At 37.0% G+C, this 21,605-nt stretch overlaps 1 protein-coding gene across 3 annotated transcripts in view; it reads right to left on the bottom strand.

The window, feature by feature from the left end:
* Positions 1 to 21,605, bottom strand: part of LOC100496911 — a 138,294-nt gene that overhangs the window by 61,770 nt on the left and 54,919 nt on the right. For all 3 annotated transcript variants that reach the window (XR_004220452.1, XM_031893160.1, XM_002941059.5), the window contains exons 24-38: positions 19,416 to 19,596; positions 18,805 to 18,960; positions 15,571 to 15,704; positions 13,768 to 13,926; positions 11,564 to 11,735; positions 10,749 to 10,960; positions 8,506 to 8,694; positions 8,194 to 8,333; positions 6,992 to 7,154; positions 6,754 to 6,840; positions 5,856 to 5,990; positions 3,564 to 3,683; positions 3,128 to 3,220; positions 1,483 to 1,697; positions 404 to 597 (exon numbers count right to left, since the gene is read on the bottom strand). Coding sequence is in view for 2 of the 3 variants with exons in the window: in XM_031893160.1 (XP_031749020.1) it covers positions 404 to 597; positions 1,483 to 1,697; positions 3,128 to 3,220; positions 3,564 to 3,683; positions 5,856 to 5,990; positions 6,754 to 6,840; positions 6,992 to 7,154; positions 8,194 to 8,333; positions 8,506 to 8,694; positions 10,749 to 10,960; positions 11,564 to 11,735; positions 13,768 to 13,926; positions 15,571 to 15,704; positions 18,805 to 18,960; positions 19,416 to 19,596 (2,350 nt within the window). In the remaining variant the exon portion in view is untranslated. The remainder of the gene's footprint in view (positions 1 to 403; positions 598 to 1,482; positions 1,698 to 3,127; positions 3,221 to 3,563; positions 3,684 to 5,855; positions 5,991 to 6,753; positions 6,841 to 6,991; positions 7,155 to 8,193; positions 8,334 to 8,505; positions 8,695 to 10,748; positions 10,961 to 11,563; positions 11,736 to 13,767; positions 13,927 to 15,570; positions 15,705 to 18,804; positions 18,961 to 19,415; positions 19,597 to 21,605) is intronic.

Below are 21,605 nucleotides of genomic sequence, written 5' to 3'. Positions count from 1 at the left end.
CCAATAGAGAAATTCAACGCAGAGGTACACTCCAAGGTATATATTCATGGAAAAATTGTGTTTACCACATGCTCTGTAAAATTTAAGTCCATGATGGCATAATTTTCCCTAGCAAGTCAAAAATGGACCCTCTAATGGCAATAGCTTTAAAACCTGGAGTTCCGATGCACAGGGAAAAAATTGCTGTGCATCAAAATATGATGCTGTTGCGGCAAATTAGGCATGGTCTTGGCAAATTGGACAAATCAAAAAATATTGTGGAGACAAAATAGTTGTGCAACAAATGCGTTTCGCAAATCTTTTTGCCGTTTCACAAATTCTGCTGTAGTTCTGCTGTGCAAAGCAAAATGGGACAGATTCACTCATTACTGTAATATGCTGATCATGCACATGTATGCCTTACCTTCATTAATATTTTTCTTTTGCTTTAGAGATCCTTCAATTAAGAGTTGATGAGGTAGAATTGTTAGACCATTAATTGTGTGTATAAGGTTGCCACTAAATGAAAACACCAATCCAACTTTTTGCTCCTTTGATCCCAGAAGTTCAATCAGTAAGGACTGGTTATTAACAATAGTCTCAGATAAAAGAGAGAACCTGAGAAATAAGAAACAAGTTAACCAACAAAATGTAAATTTAATAAAAGACATAAAGCACATAATATTCAAGGCTCAATGTACCCTCATATTTTCTAGTTGAGTTGTGCTTTTGGCTCATTGATTAATGTAAGCCAGTTCAGTTGTGACGCCAAGGAGACTATGGCTTGGAAGAATTGCCCAGAAAAGAGCCAAGAGCTTATATTTATTTATGAGTAGCCAGGCTAGCTAGTTCTAAGTAAGATTCCATGGAACGTATCCTAGTGGGTGAAAGGCCGGAGTATGCCAGCTAACTAACTGCCCTGTCTGTGCTCCATGTGCTGAGAGGGTGCCCATTTAAGTACTGACACCACAAATCCTTGTTATAGCCAAAGTTGCTGAGCTAGCTGGCCTTATAAACTGCTTCTTGCTCAAACCCTTTATTGTGTGCATAAACCCTTTATTGAGGTACAATGTTCCCTCTTGTTTTTTTGTGCACATTTTTTAAAACTTTGTGCTTACGTTAGAATAAATGCAAAATGTTGTGATTTTACGCCAAAATCTTTTGGGCACACCAGAATTTGTTGTTGCATTGGCCTCAAAATTTGTGTGTGTGTGTACAAGCGTTCAGCTTAGAGACAACATTGGCTGGGCAGGTCCAACCCTTATAGTCTCTTACAGCTGTGATACTAGGTAATGCTACATATTCTCTGGAAGCTCTCAAAAAACAGTGGAGAAGGCTCAGCAGAACTGAAACAAATCGGCAACAGATCAGATCACTTGGATGTCCATACAATAAACAGATCAAAAATGTACTTTTTATCCAGCTTAACTTCCCATATTAATCATCTCAGTTTCCAAAAACCTAATTAATACTATTCAACTGGATTACCTAACTTTACTGTACCTTGAAGGCAATGCCTTGCCAGTAATCCTTAAGTGAGCAGTCAATGGATCAGCTAGAACTGTTTGATGCAAAGATGCACTGAGCCCAATGATTCCAATGTTTGTCCTACTGTCATTGCTTAAATCTACTTCAAATAATAAAACCTCTTTACCCCAGTGCAGGGTGAATGTTCCATTTACATCCCTTGCTCCATATCTTTTCATTGTTGCATCAGCCTATAAGAAAACATGCATGGGGTATGATTAGTGAAATAATGGCTACAGGGTGATGTATAAAAGGATTGCACCAGATCTAGTAAACCATAGAAACTGATCAGCTAGCATTACTGGTCAGCTATTTGATAGAAAATAACAAATTGCTCCTGCTAAGGCAGACAGATTTTTGTAGCTCATTATAATCCATGGAGATCAAACTGGTATATGCCTTGAAACATACTTTGATGAGATTCATATACTTTACATTTAATGGGATAAGGAAGCATGACATACTTGGGCAAGAGAAGAGGTATCATGAACTGTGTTTTTGCCTCTTTATGAAGCCACATCACCACTTTTGAAGTTATACTGCCAATAGACAGTCTGAGAAAATGGAAGCAGGTCTATTCTTTTGACCCCGTTTAGCTAGCCAAAAAGCAATCAAGTATGAACTTTATCATAGTATCATATTTTCTATGTCATCTAGACAGTAAGCTGTAAGCTGTAGCAAGTAAGCTGTAGCAAGCAATGCCAGGCAGTAGCTGCAAGGGCAAACAAGGTTTTGAGCTGTATTAAAAGGGGTATAGATTCACGGGAGGAGGGGGTTATTCTTCCCCTTTACAGAGCACTGGTAAGGCCCCATCTAGAATATGCTGTTCAGTTCTGGTCTCCAGTGCTCAAACGGGACATGATTGAGTTAGAGAGGGTCCGGAGAAGGGCAACTAAGCTGGTAAAGGGTATGGAAAGTCTCAGTTATGAAGAAAGACTGGCCAAGTTGGGTCTGTTTACACTGGAGAAGAGGCGCTTAAGAGTTGACATGATAACTATGTATAAATATATAAGGGGATCATATAATAACCTCTCTAATGTTTTATTTACCAGTAGGTCCTTCCAACAGACATGAGGGCACCCACTCCGTTTAGAAGAAGGGAGCTTCCGTTTAAATATTTGGAAAGGATTTTTTACTGTGAGAGCTGTGAAGTTGTGGAATTCCCTCCCCGAATCAGTCGTGCTGGCTGATACATTATATAGCTTTAAAAAGGGGCTGGGTGGATTCTTAGCAAGTGAGGGAATACAGGGTTATGGAAGATAGCTCTTAGTACAAGTTGATCCAGGGACTGGTCCGATTGCCATCTTGGAGTCAGGAAGGAATTTTTTCCCTGTGGCAAATTAGAGAGGCTTCAGATGGGGTTTTTTGCCTTCCTCTGGATCAATTAGAAGTTAGGCAGGTTATATATAGGCATTATGGTTGAACTTGATGGACGTATGTCTTTTTTCAACCCAACTTACTATGTTACTATGTAAGAACACACTGTCATTTTGGCAAATTCTTTATAAGGCATATGTTACTAACTGTACATTATGCAATAAAATTACAGTAATCGTGACCATTAATATAGACATATATACAGGAAACTATTAGCACCTAGACAAGAAGGTTATCACCATACCTGTATATTGTGAGGAATCCGCAAAGCAAAGGGATGTGTGAAATAGGAAAAAAATCCTATTTGATTCAATGTACGATTTAACTGTGCGTGCAACTAAAGGGGTAGAAAAGGAAAATGTAGTTACTTAATACAATTAAAATGCAAGTTACAGATTTACTGTATAACTATTATGCACGTGATCAGGAGAGCTGCTCATACACAAGAGAGTACCTTGTAACACACAAAGAAGCTTCCATAATTCTCGTATTATATCAAACTTGTGTTTTTTTCATTTTACCCACCTCCACACTCTCGAGTAGAATGAGCCTTTGTCCTGTTACCCCTAAACCATCAGGAAACTCCTCCATACCACAAAGCATGTCTACAATATGGGATAATTCACAGTAGGGACAAGACTCCCTTCAATAATATAGGAAATAATATAAAAAATACTAACCTGCAAAGTATTATTTCTGTTGATTATCAGTTTTCCCCATATGCCATGATTAAACTCATCCTGCTTGATATGCCTTGAGAAAATTTCCCCATCAAATATTAAGGCACGTGGAATTCTCAGCTGTATCAAAATAAAATAAAACATATACAGCTCTTGTTGTAAGAAACCAAACTGCAAAATACAGGAGTTAAACATCACAGGAGTCTCTGTGACAGGAGTTTCAAAAATGTTTATTTCAGTAATTATTGTGCAGTTCAAACTTTGCCAAAATAAATCATATTTACCCTACAAAACACCTGAAGCCCTGCTGAATAAGAAAATAATGAATACTAATTCTTCATTTACAATTTCAATATTCTATATATTTTTAGCTGCTAGAATAACATATTTCCATTACTCTCTATCCAACAGAATAAAGCTTATAAATAAAAGTTTATAATTTATAAATAAAAAGTTAACCTATATTTATTGGGAAAATTTCAAAATATGACAAGTCTGGCTTAAATATGCCTTCCCTGACATGTTGGCGCTTTCTCCTTCTACTATGAACAACCTATTTATTCTATCTCATTGTGTAGAATTTAACTGTGAGGCCTCATTGACCATATGACCTTCTGCTCTGTTATTCGTTTTTACAACATACTTAAGTGATTTTACTAATTATCTAATATAATTTTTGTTCTTTGCAAAACCTAAGAAAAATTATTTTCAAAAAATCATACCTAACCTCTAATGGTACAGATATAAGCAGTGTCAAATCTTCCTATTTCCCATTGCTCAGAGAGAGAGAGAGAGAACCGCACAGGGACATGGTACAAAAGAAAAAAAGTTTATTGAAAAAACTCCAATGTTTTGAGTACAAACAGTACTCTTCTTCAGGGACAAACCATATATATATATATATATATAAAAAACGGAGCACTCCCTACAAACAATCAACTGCCCCAGGTGCTGGCCAGGAGTTTATGTAAATGAAGAACAGAATGCCGCACACACAGGGAGATTAAAATAGAACAAAAAATCTTTATTAATCCAACGTTTTGAACACTAAATGTGTTCTTCAGGGTTTGTCCCTGAAGAAGAACACATTTAGGGGCTGATTTACTAATCCACGAATGGTCCGAAGGTGTCCGAATGCGTTTATTTCGTAATGATCGGTATTTTGCGATTTTTTCGTAAATTGTCGCTACTTTTTCATAGCCATTACGACTGGTTCGCAAAATGTTGCGACTTTTTCGTAGCGTTACGACTTCGGCGAATTGTCGCGACTTTATCATAGCCTACGCGCCGAGTACGAAAGTTTCGGATTCATTCAAGCTTCAGTATTGTGACTTTTCTTGGGCCAGTTTGGAGCTGCAGAGTGCCATTGAGTCCTATGGGAGGCTTCCAAAATCATGCTAAGTCTGAAAGTTTTGCCCACAGTTTACGAGCGCTCAATACGAAAAAGTCGCGACAAGATACGAGCAAATCGTAATGGCTACGAAAAAGTCGTGACAATTCGCGCAAGTTGTAATGGTTACGAAAAAGTCGCGACAATTTACGAAAAGTATAAGTGGCGACGAAAAAAATCGCAAAAAATACGAAAAATGTCGCAAAATGTTCGTTTTCCAATCAGAATTTTTCCCATTCGGATTCGGGGGTTAGTAAATCAGCCCCTTAGTGTTCGAAACATTGGATTAATAAAGAGTTTTGTTCTATTTTAAACTCCCTGTGTGTGCGGCACTCTGTTCTCCATTTACATATATATATATATATATACAGTATATACACAGCTATTGGACCTTTTATGCAGATTCTCTGGACCTGGGTTTTACCAATAAGGGTTCCATAGTATGGATCTCCATACTTTTAAAAATAATTTAAACAGTAAATAATAGGATTGCTATAATAATAGAATTGTTTTGCCACTAATAAGGATTTATTTTATCTTAGCTGGGATCATGTACAAGGTACTGCTTTGTTATTACATAGAAAAAGGAAATATTTTTAAACATTTTTGATTATTTGATTATTGGATTATTATATAACCATGCCATAATTTGGAACTTTTTGAGTAATAGGTTCCCAAATAACGAATCCCATACCTGTATATTTTTATATATAAACAAAAGGCACAAAAATGACATGATAAATGTTACCCAGAGAGTCAGAGGGTTCAGACAACTAAAATTGATGGAAATCTGTCAAGTAAACTGTAAGCACGGAGACTAACACCAGTGTTGCTGCATGATCTAAAGTCTGAGGCACACATAGTTTAACACTGAGGTATGAATTAATGTAAAACTTGATTACCTGGAAAGAGTGAGTCATATCCATCCGCAACACATGCCATAATTCTCTTTTACTAGATTTGTTCTGAAACGTGCCTGAGAGACCAAATACATTTCTCTTGTTTGCTTTAATGGTGGCTTCAATCTCAGTTTTTCCCTGAAACAGACGCACGGATGCATTTAGTTCAGAAAACAAAAAAAGCTGGATCAGAAATAAAATCTATATTGTTTTCTGAGAAGATATATCCCTGGGCCAGTAATGTATGTATGTATGAATAACTTTATTTATAAAGCGCTACTTATGTACGCAGCGCTGTACAGTAGAATACATTAATATAAACAGGGGTATCAAAATAGATAAATACAAAGTATTACAATAAGCACAAATAAATACAAGATACAGTTGCAATAAGTTAAGAGTCAAAGACACAAGAGGATGGAGGTCCCTGCTCCGTAGAGCTTACAATCTGTATGGGTTCAGTAACTTACCATTGGTTACATCTTTTTCATGTAAGTACAGTACTGAGTTTGAGAATTAGAGTTGTTCCTTACTAACACAGATTATACAAAACCAGATGCATCCTTAACTAAGGAGTAGCATCCCAAAACTGATATCAGTGCAATATCAATCAAAAATTGCCCAGAAATCCATTTATCTGTCTAGAAAGTAGCAGCTCTTTAAGCCCAAGAACCATAATATTTTGATGGGTTACTAACTTGCAGGAACATTTAGGGTCAATATATTAAGCTTTGCATTTAAGTTTTGCCCCAATTGATGTAATTTTTTTTTAGCGTTTTTTTTGCCTAAGCTCTTTTTCGAGTGTCGGGGATTAATTTTTGACAGCTGTTCCATATTTTGGAGGCAACTGTAGGGAGTATTAGAGGTGTTGAGATCAGATATTATTTCAATACACACTCACCAAGTTATGTCTTTTAGTTGAAGCACAAATTTCAAGGTTGTTAGGAAAAACCTGGTGCTTATATGGATGTCGAAGATCTGCACAAATCTGAAAAAGAAAAATATATTAAAACAAATATCAGTGTGCAATGGCTCATACATATGGTATATATACATTTACTTGCAATTAGCAGTGCACATTTCAGTACAGAATAATGCTACAATACATTTCCAAAGCATGGTTTTCCAGATTCACTCACATATGGATTGTCTGCATTATACCCAAGAGTGATTGTCTGAACACATTCCTCCATCTCATCCATCAGAAGTTTCGTTTCTAGCATATAATGTCTTTTCTGCTTATCCACAGTAAATGTCTCTTGGAGGAGAATACTTTGTGGAACTGGTACTTTAAAGGGGTGCCTGCAGAAAACATTCAAATATATTTTATTAGTGGATTCAAGTTTAGAAATTGGCATGTTGTTTACTATTCTATTTCCTACTTATCTGAAGAGTTCTTATCAGAGGCTAAATATTGATGCAAATATCAGTGGTGGCATGTCAAACCAAACAGCACATCAAAGGTTACTCAGTCAGTTCACTGTGTCAGGGCCTGGTTGAGCATATTAAGGTTTTGCAGAACCAGGATTTACTAAAATTATAAGTTTCTGCCCACATAAACAGCACTTGTTTTGCACTATATGGCTGATATCCCACTGCAAATATATTATTCTTTATCTGAAAGGCACTGGTATTCTATTGTTTGGAAAAGACATTAAAGGCAATGGCCCATGGGGAGATTAGTCGCCCGCAGTTAATCTTGGCTACTGTGGGTAACTAATATCCCCAAAATGCCTTTCTACCGACAATAAAGCGAATACCTGGTGGAAAACATTGTTTTGTTTTTTGATTCACTTTATTGCTGGTGGGAAGGAATTTCGGGGAGATTAGTCGCCCGAGGTAGCCGAGATTTAACCCATGGGCCACCAGCCTAAAGGTCGCCATAAACAGAGACATTGGTCAGCCATGAATCCATATGAGGGCTCTTTGGATGTATACAGACTGTACTTTTGACAGAAGGCCGCCAGATAACCTTCCTGTGTGCCATTACCCTAAAGAGATGAACAGATAAAGGTTACACTTTTATTGGCACACCACTAGGCTTATAGTTAAAATATCTTTATTTAAGTTTATGTTAAAATCACAAAATCATCAAAAGATAGAAAAAGAAAAGAAACGGAGAAGATAAAAATTCTTACGAGATATTTTAACTATAAGCCTAGTGGTGTGCCAATAAAAGTGTAACCTTTCTCTGTTCATTTTTTGTAATTCATTCATACACATTGTGCACCCACTTTTTTCTTGTGCGAGGTTCTCTTTGTTATAGTAATATTACCCTAAAGAGTACTAGTTTACTTAGTGTTTTATAGTAGTAAATGTGTTAAACAATGGGATACAAGACCTAAGATAAAGAAGACCTTGTTTCTGATATAACATTTTGTCCTTCTTCAGTTCTTCTATCTGTCCATCCAACTGAAAAATGAGAGGATAACTCTTCTGATCTGTCCACATTGTCTTCATTGAAAAATTTGACTTCTTTGGCTATGATTAAAAAGATTTTTAAATTAGTATACAGTATGTCTAAGGCATTTGTATATAACATAATTATCAACATTTAAATGTAATACAACAATTTTGAAAATCCAACAACAAATGACAACCATGCAACCTGGTTTGTTACTAGATATTATTTACATCCAACTATGATACATACCCAATCTATACTTCTGTAACCAGCACTGACGTTAAACTCTTGCTTTGAGCCTTTGATCTTGAAGACAAACAGCTTTATTTTTTCATTATTTTCTAATTGGATTTCATTCTTTAGAAGCTGATTCCACAGTGACACCATTTCGCTGTAACTTCTGAAAGAATTCCCTCCAATAAAATTCACTGTGGAAGCCTAGACGTAAAAGGAACATTGAAGCATGGATATTACTTCACCTTGATAATAGGTAGAATCCAGTTTTCATAGAGAAAATATTGACTAATAAATCATTATTTAATATACTATAGAATAACAAACCACTGGTCTTAAGCATTAAAATTAGCACACATGCAGACGTCATTAAAGGGGTTGTTCACCTTGGAGTCAACTTTTAGTATGACGTAGAGAGTAATATTTTGAGACAATTTGCAACTGGTCTTCATTTTTTATTATTTATAGTTTTTTAATTGTTTTAATTTTTGTTGAGCAACTCTCAAATTTGGAGTTGCAGCAGCTAACTGGTTGCTAGGGTCCAAAATACCAGCGAAAACTGACTGATTTGAACGAGAATCTGGTATATGAATAGGAAAGGACTTAATTAAAAATAAGTTCTAAAAAATAACAACAAAACTGTAGCCTCACAGAGCAATAGTATTTTGGCTGCTGGGGTCAGTGACCCACATTTGAAAGCTACAAACAGAAGAAGGCAAATAATTCAAAAACTATGAAAAATAAAAAATGAAGACCAATTAAAAGGTTGCTTAGAACTGGCCATTTTACAACATACTAAAAGTTCACTTTAAGGTGAACCACCTCTTAAAGACACTGACAGCCAGAAACTATGAAATCCCAACTCCAGCTCAGCTATGTCCAACTCATCAAAAGGTGCCTATTCAATTGTGCATGTTTTGATGCATCAGATGCATATTTGCGCTACTTGCCCTCATGGTCTCTATTTCACTGTAAAAAAACGTAACAACTTTGAATCCTAAATTGCACTGTTGGAAAATGTGAATTTTAGTTCTAATTTATGTGAATATTTTTTTTTCATTTATGACCTATATTACATTTCCCTATTACTAGCCCCCTGCATTGCTCACACCTCAGATTCAGGCTGTAATCCCCCTGTATTGTTTAATCATGTAATCCCCTGTACTGTTCACACCTTTTAACCTCTGCATTGTTCACCACCTGCATTGCTTACACCTCAGGTTCAGACTGTAAGCCTTGTTCACCTCTTCATACCTCAGGCAGACTGTAGAAGCAGTGCCAGACAGAGTATGGCACACAGGCAGGGTAGGGCAGGCAGAGTATGGCACACACAGGCATCATAGGACAGGCAGAGTATGGCACACACAGGCAGCATAGGCTAGGCAGAGTATGGCACACACAGGCAGCATAGGGCAGGCATAGTACTGTCTGTGTGTGCCATACTCTGCCTGCCCTATGCTGCCTGTGTGTGCCATACTCTGCCTGTCCTATGCTGCCTGTGTGTGCCATACTCTGCCTGTCCTACGCCTGTCGGAAGTGAAACTGGCAGGGGTTTATTCTGGGAGTTCGTTAGCAGTTGGAAATAGCCATTAAATGGTTCCTAAGATGTGTAATTCTGTGCAGAGGGTTGTGCTATCCACAGGGGAGGAGGAGGCATATGGATTTAAGGGTGTGTTTAATATGACATAATATAATTCTTTCATATATGAATGGTGGTTTGATATCCCCGCAGTGAACACCAAGCATTTGGGTTTTTGCTGTGCTACTACCATTAATGTGGGCATGGTCTTAAAAGCTTCTGTGGGTGTGGTTTGAAGTGGGCATGGTTTAAAAAAGGGGAGTGGTCACAACTGGCTTCTATTAGCGGCCCTCCACCATGTATGCTAGAGAAATTTGGACAGCACTTGTCTAAAAGACAGATGCATTTTTCTATTAAAAACATTGTTTGGAAGTTTCCATACAATATTTATTTAGATCTGCAGTAATGTAGTGTGAGTTTTTCACTTTTCCTATAAACATGCGTAAACATACAGACTAGCCGACCAAATTAGTCTGTTCCAATGGTTTGTACCTGGGCTCATGATATGATCATCACAGAAACACTGAGAAATGATGCCATTATGGTCACATGCAGTATTTGCCCAATAGAACATAATACTGACCACGGATGGTCATCTTTAGATTGTTTGTTTTTTTTTAAATTCTTTTAAACACATGTCAAACTATGAATAAAAAAATAAATGTAAAAAATCACTGACTCTTAGATATGTAGCTGTAGGTGTGTGAATATGAATTTTCCCCTCTTTCTCACTTCCTTTGTCTTTGTAGAACATATCTAGAACTAGATTCTTTATGGTTAGAGCCTTTCCTGCAGACATTTCTATTATAGTCTGGTAGGCGTAGCGCTGAGGCTGATAGCGTTTCAAGGCTGAGTAGAGATATAACCAAGGAGTGTCCATAGTAAATGCCCCTGTAAAGAAAACAAATGGATGTCATCAGTCATGATAGAAAGTTTTATAGATAAGTAGATCTTACATTTACTGTGATAATAATAGAGGTCAGGAATAGACTAATACTATAAAAATGAAAGAGTGAATCGGGTACAAACATGAAAATACTTAAAACATGCTAAAATTATAACAGATCATACCTAAATTCTGTATTTTCTCTCAGCATTGACTTGAGACATCATAGAGATATACTGAAAATGTATCTTAATGTATCTTAAGCAATAACGATCTTTCATGCAACCATTGGTTGCAGGAAAGATCCTTCCCACCCTCCACTGAAGTTCCGGGCTGAATCGTCAGATACGGAGGTAGAAACAATAGGGATTGTACCTCCACCTGCCGATTCAGCCCTAAACATAGATTTTGCTCAACCGCCCGATCGATGAGACAACCAATATCCACAGCCTTTGCGATATCAGTCATCTCGTTGAGCCACCATACACGCACCGAATATCATACAAAACCTTGTATGGCCAGCTTTACTCACAATTTGGGAAATCTCTGTTTAAAACAAAGTAAATGCATCCTTTACTGTCATTGTTAAATATTTACCAGCAAATTACCTTCCCATTTCTGTAGATCATTTTTTGATGTATCCTTCCACTGCAAGCCAGATACAAAGGGTATTCTGTCGTTATACTGCATTTTAAAGTTGGTGTTACTCTCCAGTGCAGAATGGGTATGAATTAGCTGAGTCCGATAATTCACTTGCTTCTCAGAGACTTGCAGTGTGAACTGAAACATTGAAAACTATTTTATCATAAGATATTGATAAATACATTAATACTTTATACTACCAGAAAAGAAAATCATGAAAGGGTAGAAACCAACATGTGTCTAGTGAATATAGATGTAATACTTGTGTTATAGGGAATACCAGAAGAAAGCAAAAGCAGAGGACTAAAGGAAGCACTATGTCACACAGTCATTGCACAAAAAATGCCATTCATTAAAGGCCTGTGGGTAAAGCCCCAATTTAATAAAAAGCAAAATTATTGTAGGTAACCAGCTGCCCCAAATACTGTAAATAAAGCTAGCTGACCTTATTGGACACGTTCAAATGTGGTGCCAGTAGATGTGTACTATGGATTCAGATTAAGAAAAACTAAATTTTAGTCTCACGTTACTAATAAAGAGTATACCATTAGATGACATATTAACTGTCCTTATTTATTTAATGGAATATAGCTTATGCAACATTTAATATGAAGGCCAAACCTCATGTTCTCTAAAAAACTGAATCAGAAAACATATATTATGTATTAAGAAAAGGGACCCTGATTCAAATATATCAAAGCACTTTTGTGATTGCAATGGAGGGGATGTAAGCAAGTTGTCAGTCATGGTTATAGATACAGTTGGAGGTATGAGAGGTGTGGATTCCCTACTGTTTCAGTTATTAAAGGAAAAGTAACACTAAATTTTTTTTAAGTAAAAAAGCTATTCTACCCTGCACCAATAACTGCCCTACCCTGCAAACCACTTAGTATTTTAAATGCTTTAATAGAAAATACCTGCTAAAACTTGGCTTCCTGTCAATTAAACTACGGCGATGCAGCGAAGGAAGGAGCAGCAATCACTATGCGATGATCGATTGATCGAGCCTAGCCTTCTTTCTGTATAGGAAGGAGTCAGGCTAGGCTCGATCAATCGATCATCGCATAATGTGCACCAAGGGGCACATTTATTAACATTCATACTTTTTTTTGTTTTCCCAAGTAAAACTTTTTACCTCTAAGAATTGTGTATTAAGGTAATTACTCTACAACACAATATTTTTATATATATGATATTTATATATATATATATATATATATATATATATATATATGATAAGTATAAAATCTAAAATAAAACTTTGCCATCTTAAAGTTGTCAAGGTCACATAAAAGTCAATGGGAGCTGTAATCACACAAAAATTCTTACGAAAACAAGGATTTCAAGGGTTTCATATTCTTATTCCTACTCATTCCACATTTGTATTTGTTTGCACTTTTTGTATTCGATTTTTTAAATAAACGAGGAGACATTCATGCTTTTTTAAAAAGTGAGTGGGAAAAAAAGGCTGCATTGTGGGCAAAAACATAGCAACTTTGCACACTAGATTTGCACTCATAAATGAGCCCTTGAGAGTTAGAATTCTGGCAGGCACAGAAATAATAATAAAAACGGGAAAGAAGGACATTACTAAAAAATATGTCATTAGAACAGTGTTTCCAAAAACTGTGTTGCTGGCACCCCTTTGGGGGAAGAGCAATGACTGGATATGGCAGGAGAACAGTTAAGGTAAGTCAGGGTTAGATGTTAGGAGCAAATGCTTATTTACGGTTTATTTATTCTCTATAACAACAATGTTAAAAGTTTGGTGGGTAAACTGTGGCAAAGCAAGATAATAAAAATAATTTTATATCACAGTGTTGATTGAACAATAAAAGAGATGTATATGATTTGTCTCAGAGTAAGTTACCTTGAGTTTGTATAGGATAGAAAGCTTAGAAACAGGGGCCTACATAATAGGTTCGGGATATGGCATAAAGAAAGCCAAAACCAATGGCATGCTGGAAATAATATTACTGTCCAATGAATGTGTATACATATACATATAGCTATATCCAAAGGTCTGGGATTATTAATATGAAAACTGGGGGACTAAAGGAAAAGAAATCCAAGTATATACAGTGCCTGTCTCTCTTCCTACTTCTTTGTATTTCTCAGTACCTACCTCTAAAAGCCCTACAAATAATAACATTCAATATTTTTTATTCACCTCCATGAAGTAGCTGGCTGTTGATGGGCTGGAGTTGTTTTTAAATGTCTGACTGATAAACAGTTTTTTCTTGTTGTTCATTTCATCCCAGTGTTTTCCATAGCTCACTTCCAACATTGAATGTATATGAGATATACGTTCTTCATGGTTTAAATGCACCTGAAAGAAAACACATTTTCAGGCAGTGTTTACCTACTCAAGTATGAGAAACTACTTGCTGAAACCTGACAAAATGGCTAGAGACCACAGTAAAACCAAACTGCTCTATTGTTTATATTCCAAAATATCATACTGTATGAATCAACTCCATAGTTTTTTAAAAATGTTTTACTGGGATAAAAAGCATCTATTTTAATTCTTCCAAAGTGCTTTCTACTTTTCTCTGTATAATCTATACTGAATGTGTGGGGTATCAAAATATTACATCACTCAGAGGACTTGATCAAAATATAGCCACACAGTGATACAAAACAGTTGGCAACTGAAATTGGGAAAGGGAGGGTGGTGAAGTTTAATACTCCTGGGGCCGTAAAAAGAAAAACACCTTTAAATATTATTGTGGGCTTTTGAAAAAGGACATCTCTGGGATGGGAGGGTTAATGTTCCCTAGTAGTGATGAGAGAATCTGTCTCATTTCACTTCGTTGAAAAATTGCTAATCTTTCAAAAGAATCGCGAAATGGCGAAAAAAAAATTGTTGCCCGCTACAATTCTTTTGGCGCAAGCAACAATTTTTTGACACGGCAAACTTTTCTGCGGCAAATTTTTTCATCCTTTTCAAGAAATGCGGAATTTCGCCTGGCAAAACTTCACCCATCACTATTCCTTAGGATTCAGAGGGACAGTATTGAGTTTTGGGACTTGGGGGGGGGGGGTTATTTAATGTAAATCTCATAGTAATCGGTGCAGATCAGCAGCTTTTATTTATTAGTAATGCCCCTGATTTCCCAAGTGATCTGGTAAAGTTAGATTCTAATATATGACCACCCAATGCACACAATTAGGGCACAGTTGTACAACTCCAATAGTTACTGTAAGTCAGAAATACTGTGTTAGAGCTAAAGTACAGGGTACAAAAGCTATTGCGAAACATTATTTTGGTTACCAGAACAGAACTCCATATGGTTCTGATGCCATAACATGAACTACTTCACTGTCACCCAGATATTTTTTTGTTCAGGTAAGGCACCTGTTATCCAGAATTGTTGGTACTTGGGGTTTCCGTATGTCTACTAAAATATCATTTAAACATGAAATAATCTGAACAGAATTTTTTGCCACCAATATGGATTTATGCACTGCATTTGTCATCAAGTACAAGGCACTGTTTTATTATTACAGAGAAAAAGCAAATATTTTTAAAAAAAAAAATTGAATTATTTGATTAAAATGTCTATGGGAGATGGCCTTTCAGTAATTTAGAACTTTGCGAATCCCATACCTCTATATACTTCTAGGGTTCATCACCTGCACAGATATTGTTATATATTTTTTTCATAGAATACATATTTTACTTTATGATGCCCATCACTGGACCACTATTTTTTTTATCCACTCTGGATCTATTAGAAAATAGCAACAAGGGGAGTCTGTTTTTGTTGCTGCAGAACAATATAAGAAACAAGAGGAAACAATTCTTTACAACTCTTCTTTAAAACAGCAAAACCCCCATTATATTAAAAATGGCTTGCAAACTCTCTGTGGAACAATTCTGTAAAATGAATAAACATTATACACTATGTACTTTATAAAAGTGCCTCTAAAAGATACTTTTTAAGGAAATGTTGCAAAATATTTTTTGTACCTTGTGGTTGAAAGATGGCATTTGTGTACAATGAAATTCATGCTCCACATCAACCTTATACTGATCATCTGAGTTTGTGTCCATCTTTACTTTTTGCCCAGTGTCACATTCATGTTGAAGATACTTTGCATCACCTGTGATAGAAGACAATGCTAAAGATTCTATTTGTCCTTTATTTATTTATCTGTAAGCCGATTTTCAGTAGCAGGGCATATAGAAGTCCTAAATGCTCCTGATTTGAGTTAGTGACTAAAGAGTCAATGGGAACCTGCCTCTTTGGTAGAAGATAGTATTGTTGCATGGTTACATGTAGTTGAGGAAAAAAATACACACGTACATCAGGTTCAATTTTTTTGCCTAAATTACCTAAATTATATTTGATCTACAGAGAGGCAAAATTCATCATCAATTTGCAGAAGAAGAAAATCCTTCCAAAAGTTCAATAAAGCCACTATCTGGATCCAATATCCATGTTAGGGAGTAGGGGATACTTGAAAATGTTTCTGCCAATGCACAGCAGGCAGTTTAAAACAATGAAGAGGCGCCCATATGTTGTGTGGCATATGCCATACCCTCTATTTATTAACCATATGGGCCTATTGGGAAGCGGTTATACTTTGTCAGCCCATGAATGGCTTACCTTAACTTTGTATAAGTATATAAAGGTGCCATACAATAAACTCTCTAGAAGAGACCAGTGCATATATTGATCTAAGAGGAAAGAGAGAGAAAGAGAGCTCTAATTATACATTCCTCTGGTTGAACCATAAGCTTTTATGAGGTTGTTTGAATGGACAACCTGATGGACATTCTGGCTTTCTTCAGTTTCAGCTATAATGTTACCGTGTTACTAAATTTACAAGTGTGATTTTTTGTTGAATTAAGGGCAAGTCTATTGTTATAAAGGGTATTAGGTGTGCTTGAAAGCCATTAGTAAAAAAGGAAAATTGTTATGCAAGGAAAGAAAACTCTCAAAATCTGCAAAAACTATACTTTCAATGAGTCACCTCTAAGAAGATTTAGCAGCAAGTTGTTCTGCTAAATTCATTGATCCCTTAAGCTCTATAAGGTAATTGGAGAGTATTTGCATTCTATTGTATTTTAATTCTGAAAAGTGCCCTTTGGAAAACCATCCCTGCTGATGATCTTGAGAGCAGAAATGAATCAAAATTGTATGACAAGAGTTGATTTGACAGCACTGATCTCACTGAACTTCTGGCTGCAGAACTGCGTCATAAAACAAAGCTAATGATCCCTCAGAACAAGCCAAGCACAAGATAAACGATAAATGAACATTCTAGGGTAACATCATGCCAAGAAATGTGATCTCTCTGCAAAAAGAATTGAACATTAAGCAATGTAATCTCCATGAAATGAAATTTAAAGCAGCGTTTAATGCAATGGAAACTATAAAGAGAGTAAGATAGGAACCCTCCAACTTCCAGATGCACCTTCTCCTTCAACAAAGTTTAACTTGACCCTCTTGTATTTATGAGGTAATAGCTGGAATGTCTATGCATTGTCAAAGTCAGGAATGTTTAAAGCTACCATCAAACTTTTTCTTTAATAGTTTTCTGCTAGAACTGATATCTATACTTCTTTTTGTTATTCCAAATTTGTTCTAGAACTTGACCTGTTAAAGGAAAACTAAGTGCCCAAACAATGTAGGTCCCTATAAAATATATTGCACAAACAAGCTCATATGTAAAACCCTGTTTCAAAACCATTTTTATAAAAAATACACTTTTTAGTAGCTATTGGGTAATTGTAAATAGAAAACTGTCATTTTAAGAATTAAGCGCCGCCTCCTGGGACCCTAGGATTCACAGTGCACACAAACAAGCCAAGGCACACATACATACTGGGCCACATCAGCCAATTAATGGACAGAGTTTTGCCTTTTGCTTCCTGTTACAGTTAGAGCTGCATTATTTCTGGTTGTGTGATCTCTGAGGGAGCACACAGCCCATCACTAAAAGGTGGATCAAGGGAAAGGATGTAAAATGGCAATTTAGGTCAAGTCAGTTTACTCTCCTCCCTTTGCCTGGAAGCTGAAAGGGCAATTGAATCCATTTTGTAAAGAGTTATACCACATAAATAAACACAAATGCAGACATTTTGTGAATTGTAGATGCTGTACTTTCAGCGGCTGCATTCTGTGTCAGCTTGGAATATCCACATATTTTGATTCTGGCATTAATCTTGGTCTTAAAGGAACAGTAACACCAAAAAATGAAAGTGTATAAAAGAAATTACAATATAATGTACTGTTGCCCTGCATTGCTACAACTGGTGTGTTTGCCTCAGAAAGACTACTATATTTATATAAGTAAGCTGCTGTGTAGCCATGGGGGCAGCCATTCAAAGGAGAAAAGGCACAGGTTACTTAGCAGATAACAGACAAACCCCCATTATATGGGGCTTATCTACTAGTTATCTGCTATGTAACCTGTGCCTTTTCTCCTTTTTTCCAGCTTGAATGGCTGCCCCCATGGCTACACAGCAGCTTATTTATATTGTAGCTTTTCTGTAGCAAAAACACCAGTTTTTTTGCAGAGCAACAACACGTTATATTGTAATTACTTTAAAACACTTTTGTTTTTTGATGTTACTGTTCCTTTAAACAGTATTTCTCTCTGTACAACTTGCAGAAAGGTTACATTTCTTTTGTTGGACCATACTTTAACTATTATGCTGTACTTTTTTATCCATTATAAAAAGTGCCCACTAGCTATAAGGAGTTAAACTCTTGTTATCATTGGTACAGTATATATGTATATGTGTAGTATATGATACAGTCTCTAGCCTTTGTTGGTCTTCAAAACCTTATATATCATGTTACATTATAGCTATCAGGACCGAGGAGAAATGTACTTCAATATCAACTGAAATTCAATATCTACAGGTCATACGCTCTTCCTATATTAAAATCTTTCCTTTTAAATCTTTCCTTTTAAAGGAAGTATGATAAATGGGAGCATTGTCAGAATGCAGTATGATATGTGTTTGCCAAGCATCAGAGCATTTTTCTAAAGCAAAGATACAGATTTTATTAAATTTGGGCTTATATTGGGCAAAAACACCATTACCTGTACCACACAATAATAAGTGGTGAAAATAATTGGTCTAAATCCCTTAAAAAGCCATAATAATTTTGTAGAATATGCATTTAATATCATCTCTCAAAACATTGCACACAGAAGTATGTACTAATAAACTGTATTAAATCACTACCTAAAAGGCCGTATTTTACTCTCACAGCGTTTGTCCAAATATCACCCCGTTTCTGAAGAAGACCAATGGCGTAGGAACCAAACACTCCAGGGATGTACGCTTCCCCTTCTAATGAGTACTGCTTCAGTTTATCATCTGCTTTCTTGTCAAGTACAACTATATAGTGAAAGAGAGGAAAACCAAAGGATAACATTTTATGGAAGAGGTACAAAGGATTTCTGCAATATGTACACTCAGCTTGGTCAAACTTTGTTTTCATATGATAATCAGTTTTCATCATTTTCTCATTGACCTGCATTTGGCTCTGGAGTTGAACAGGGAGGTAAGTATTTCTAATCTAACTGAATCTGGCCCTAAATACCAGTTTGCTGCACCTATACAATGGGGCAGATTCAATTTGATTAGAAAAGCTTATCTCCTTATTCAATTCCATTTTTTTCCATAGCGCCAGATGCAATTCAATGAGAAAAACTTAGTTTATCACATGAAACCTCTGTTGGAGTCTATGGGGAAAAAACTGGACTGAATTGAATCTTGCCCAGCAGTTTTCATGTGAAACTGAGTCTGACCCATTGTTTGCTAAAGTAGGAAATGATGGCATGTTGTATAACCTGAAAAAAACGCTGTGTCCTTCAGTAAGTTGTTTAGGGCAAATGAGAAAGCCATCTTCTTCCCAAACTGCTTGGTGAGATTCCCAGAAAGAATGATGGGACTCCCAAACTTGGTCAGTTTTACTTCTGCCAGAGCTGTGTACCTCTGTTCTCCACCTGCTGTTTGGAGGTCTGTCAGCCCCTGCAAGACATGTGTACACAATCACATTAACTGCATTCCCACTGTCTTCTCTTGAAACAAAGCTGAATTTTTTAAAAAAAAAATAACTATGAAATATCTAAACTGACCTGTCAAAATGTGTAATAAAATTATTGTTGTGTAAAATAATGGAATGTTGTATATGTTTGTTTTTTGAGAATTTGGTCACTGGGGCACGGTTTCATGTCAACAGTATTCATATAATTGTACGCCATGAGAAAATACTGGTCCCACTTAATGTTACAATTATGAATATGTAACTACAATGTTCTCTGTGGCAAATTCCAGTACATTGGACTACACATGTATACAAATATAGATATTTCCCTTTAAGAACTAGGGGATGTGACTATACTAAGCAGGGCCATATCTTCCATTAGGCACTTGTGGGTCAGTGCCAAGGGCGGCAGTGGACGTAGTATCTTTTATCTTTTTCTTTTTTTTGAGGGTGGACTACCCAGCTGGCTTTCGAGGTAAAACTAGTGACAGACTTGGTGGGGGGGGGGGGGGGTTAAAGAGTGGTGGTAGAGCAGCTATTTTTCTAACAAGCAGCCTTCAAATGGAACAGCAGACATGATTAGTGGATTGTAGTGTGAGCACCACATCACATCTGCTGTTCCAGTTAAATTCTGCTTGTTAGAAAAATAGCTGCTCCACCACTCCTCCGTCAGTACAAAGGGCTGGAAAGGGACTTTTTAAAATGAAAGTTAAAACTAATGGGCAAATTTTACCAAGCAGAGGAGGGAAGCAGGGAATAAGGGAGGCATTGAGCAGCCAGCACTACTAACCATCAGGCAACTTAAACATTTATTTATCCTGCATTATTCTGCTATGAGTTCTGGGGGAATTATACATGGAAGTGCCACTGTGCCATCCTGCTATGAGTTCTGGGGGTATTATACATGGAAGTGCCACTGTGCCATCCTGCTATGAGTTCTGGAGGTATTATACATGGAAGTGCCACTGTGACATCCTGCTACGAGTTCTGGGGGTATTATACATGGAAGTGCCATGGTGCCATCCTGCTATGAGTTCTGGGGGTATTATACATGGAAGTGCCACTGTGCCATCCTGCTATGAGTTCTGGGGGTATTATACATGGAAGTGCCATGGTGCCATCCTGCTATGAGTTCTGGGGGTATTATACATGGAAGTGCCACTGTGCCATCCTGCTATGAGTTCTGGGGGTATTATACATGGAAGTGCCACTGTGCCATCCTGCTATGAGTTCTGGGGGTATTATACATGGAAGTGCCACTGTGCCATCCTGCTATGAGTTCTGGGGGTATTATACATGGAAGTGCCATGGTGCCATCCTGCTATGAGTTCTGGGGGTATTATACATGGAAGTGCCACTGTGCCATCCTGCTATGAGTTCTGGGGGTATTATACATGGAAGTGCCACTGTGACATCCTGCTACGAGTTCTGGGGGTATTATACATGGAAGTGCCATGGTGCCATCCTGCTATGAGTTCTGGGGGTATTATACATGGAAGTGCCACTGTGACATCCTGCTATGAGTTCTGGGGGTATTATACATGGAAGTGCCATGGTGCCATCCTGCTATGAGTTCTGGGGGTATTATACATGGAAGTGCCACTGTGACATCCTGCTATGAGTTCTGGGGGTATTATACATGGAAGTGCCACGGTGCCATCCTGCTATGAGTTCTGGGGGTATTATACATGGAAATGCCACGGTGCCATCCTGCTATGAGTGCTGGGGGTATTATACATGGAAGTGCCACGGTGCCATCCTGCTATGAGTTCCAGTGGTACTGTACAAAAAATTGCCACTGCTTTTTATTTACAGAAGGTGTTTATGTAATATGGGGAGTAGTTTATTGGAGGCGTTTCTTCCAAAGTGGGCGCACTGCAATATCACCTCCCCTAATACCCCGATTTTACTCTAATGAATTCTGGTGACATTACTATTGGTTCAAAGCAAAAAACAATGTCAAACCTGAGGGGCTGGGGGGGGGGGGTGGCAA

This window comes from Xenopus tropicalis, chromosome 9 (assembly GCF_000004195.4).
Source record: "Xenopus tropicalis strain Nigerian chromosome 9, UCB_Xtro_10.0, whole genome shotgun sequence".
NCBI lineage: Eukaryota > Metazoa > Chordata > Amphibia > Anura > Pipidae > Xenopus > Xenopus tropicalis.
Note: the sequence above shows the minus strand (reverse complement) of the source record. Positions and strands in the feature narration are given on the sequence as shown.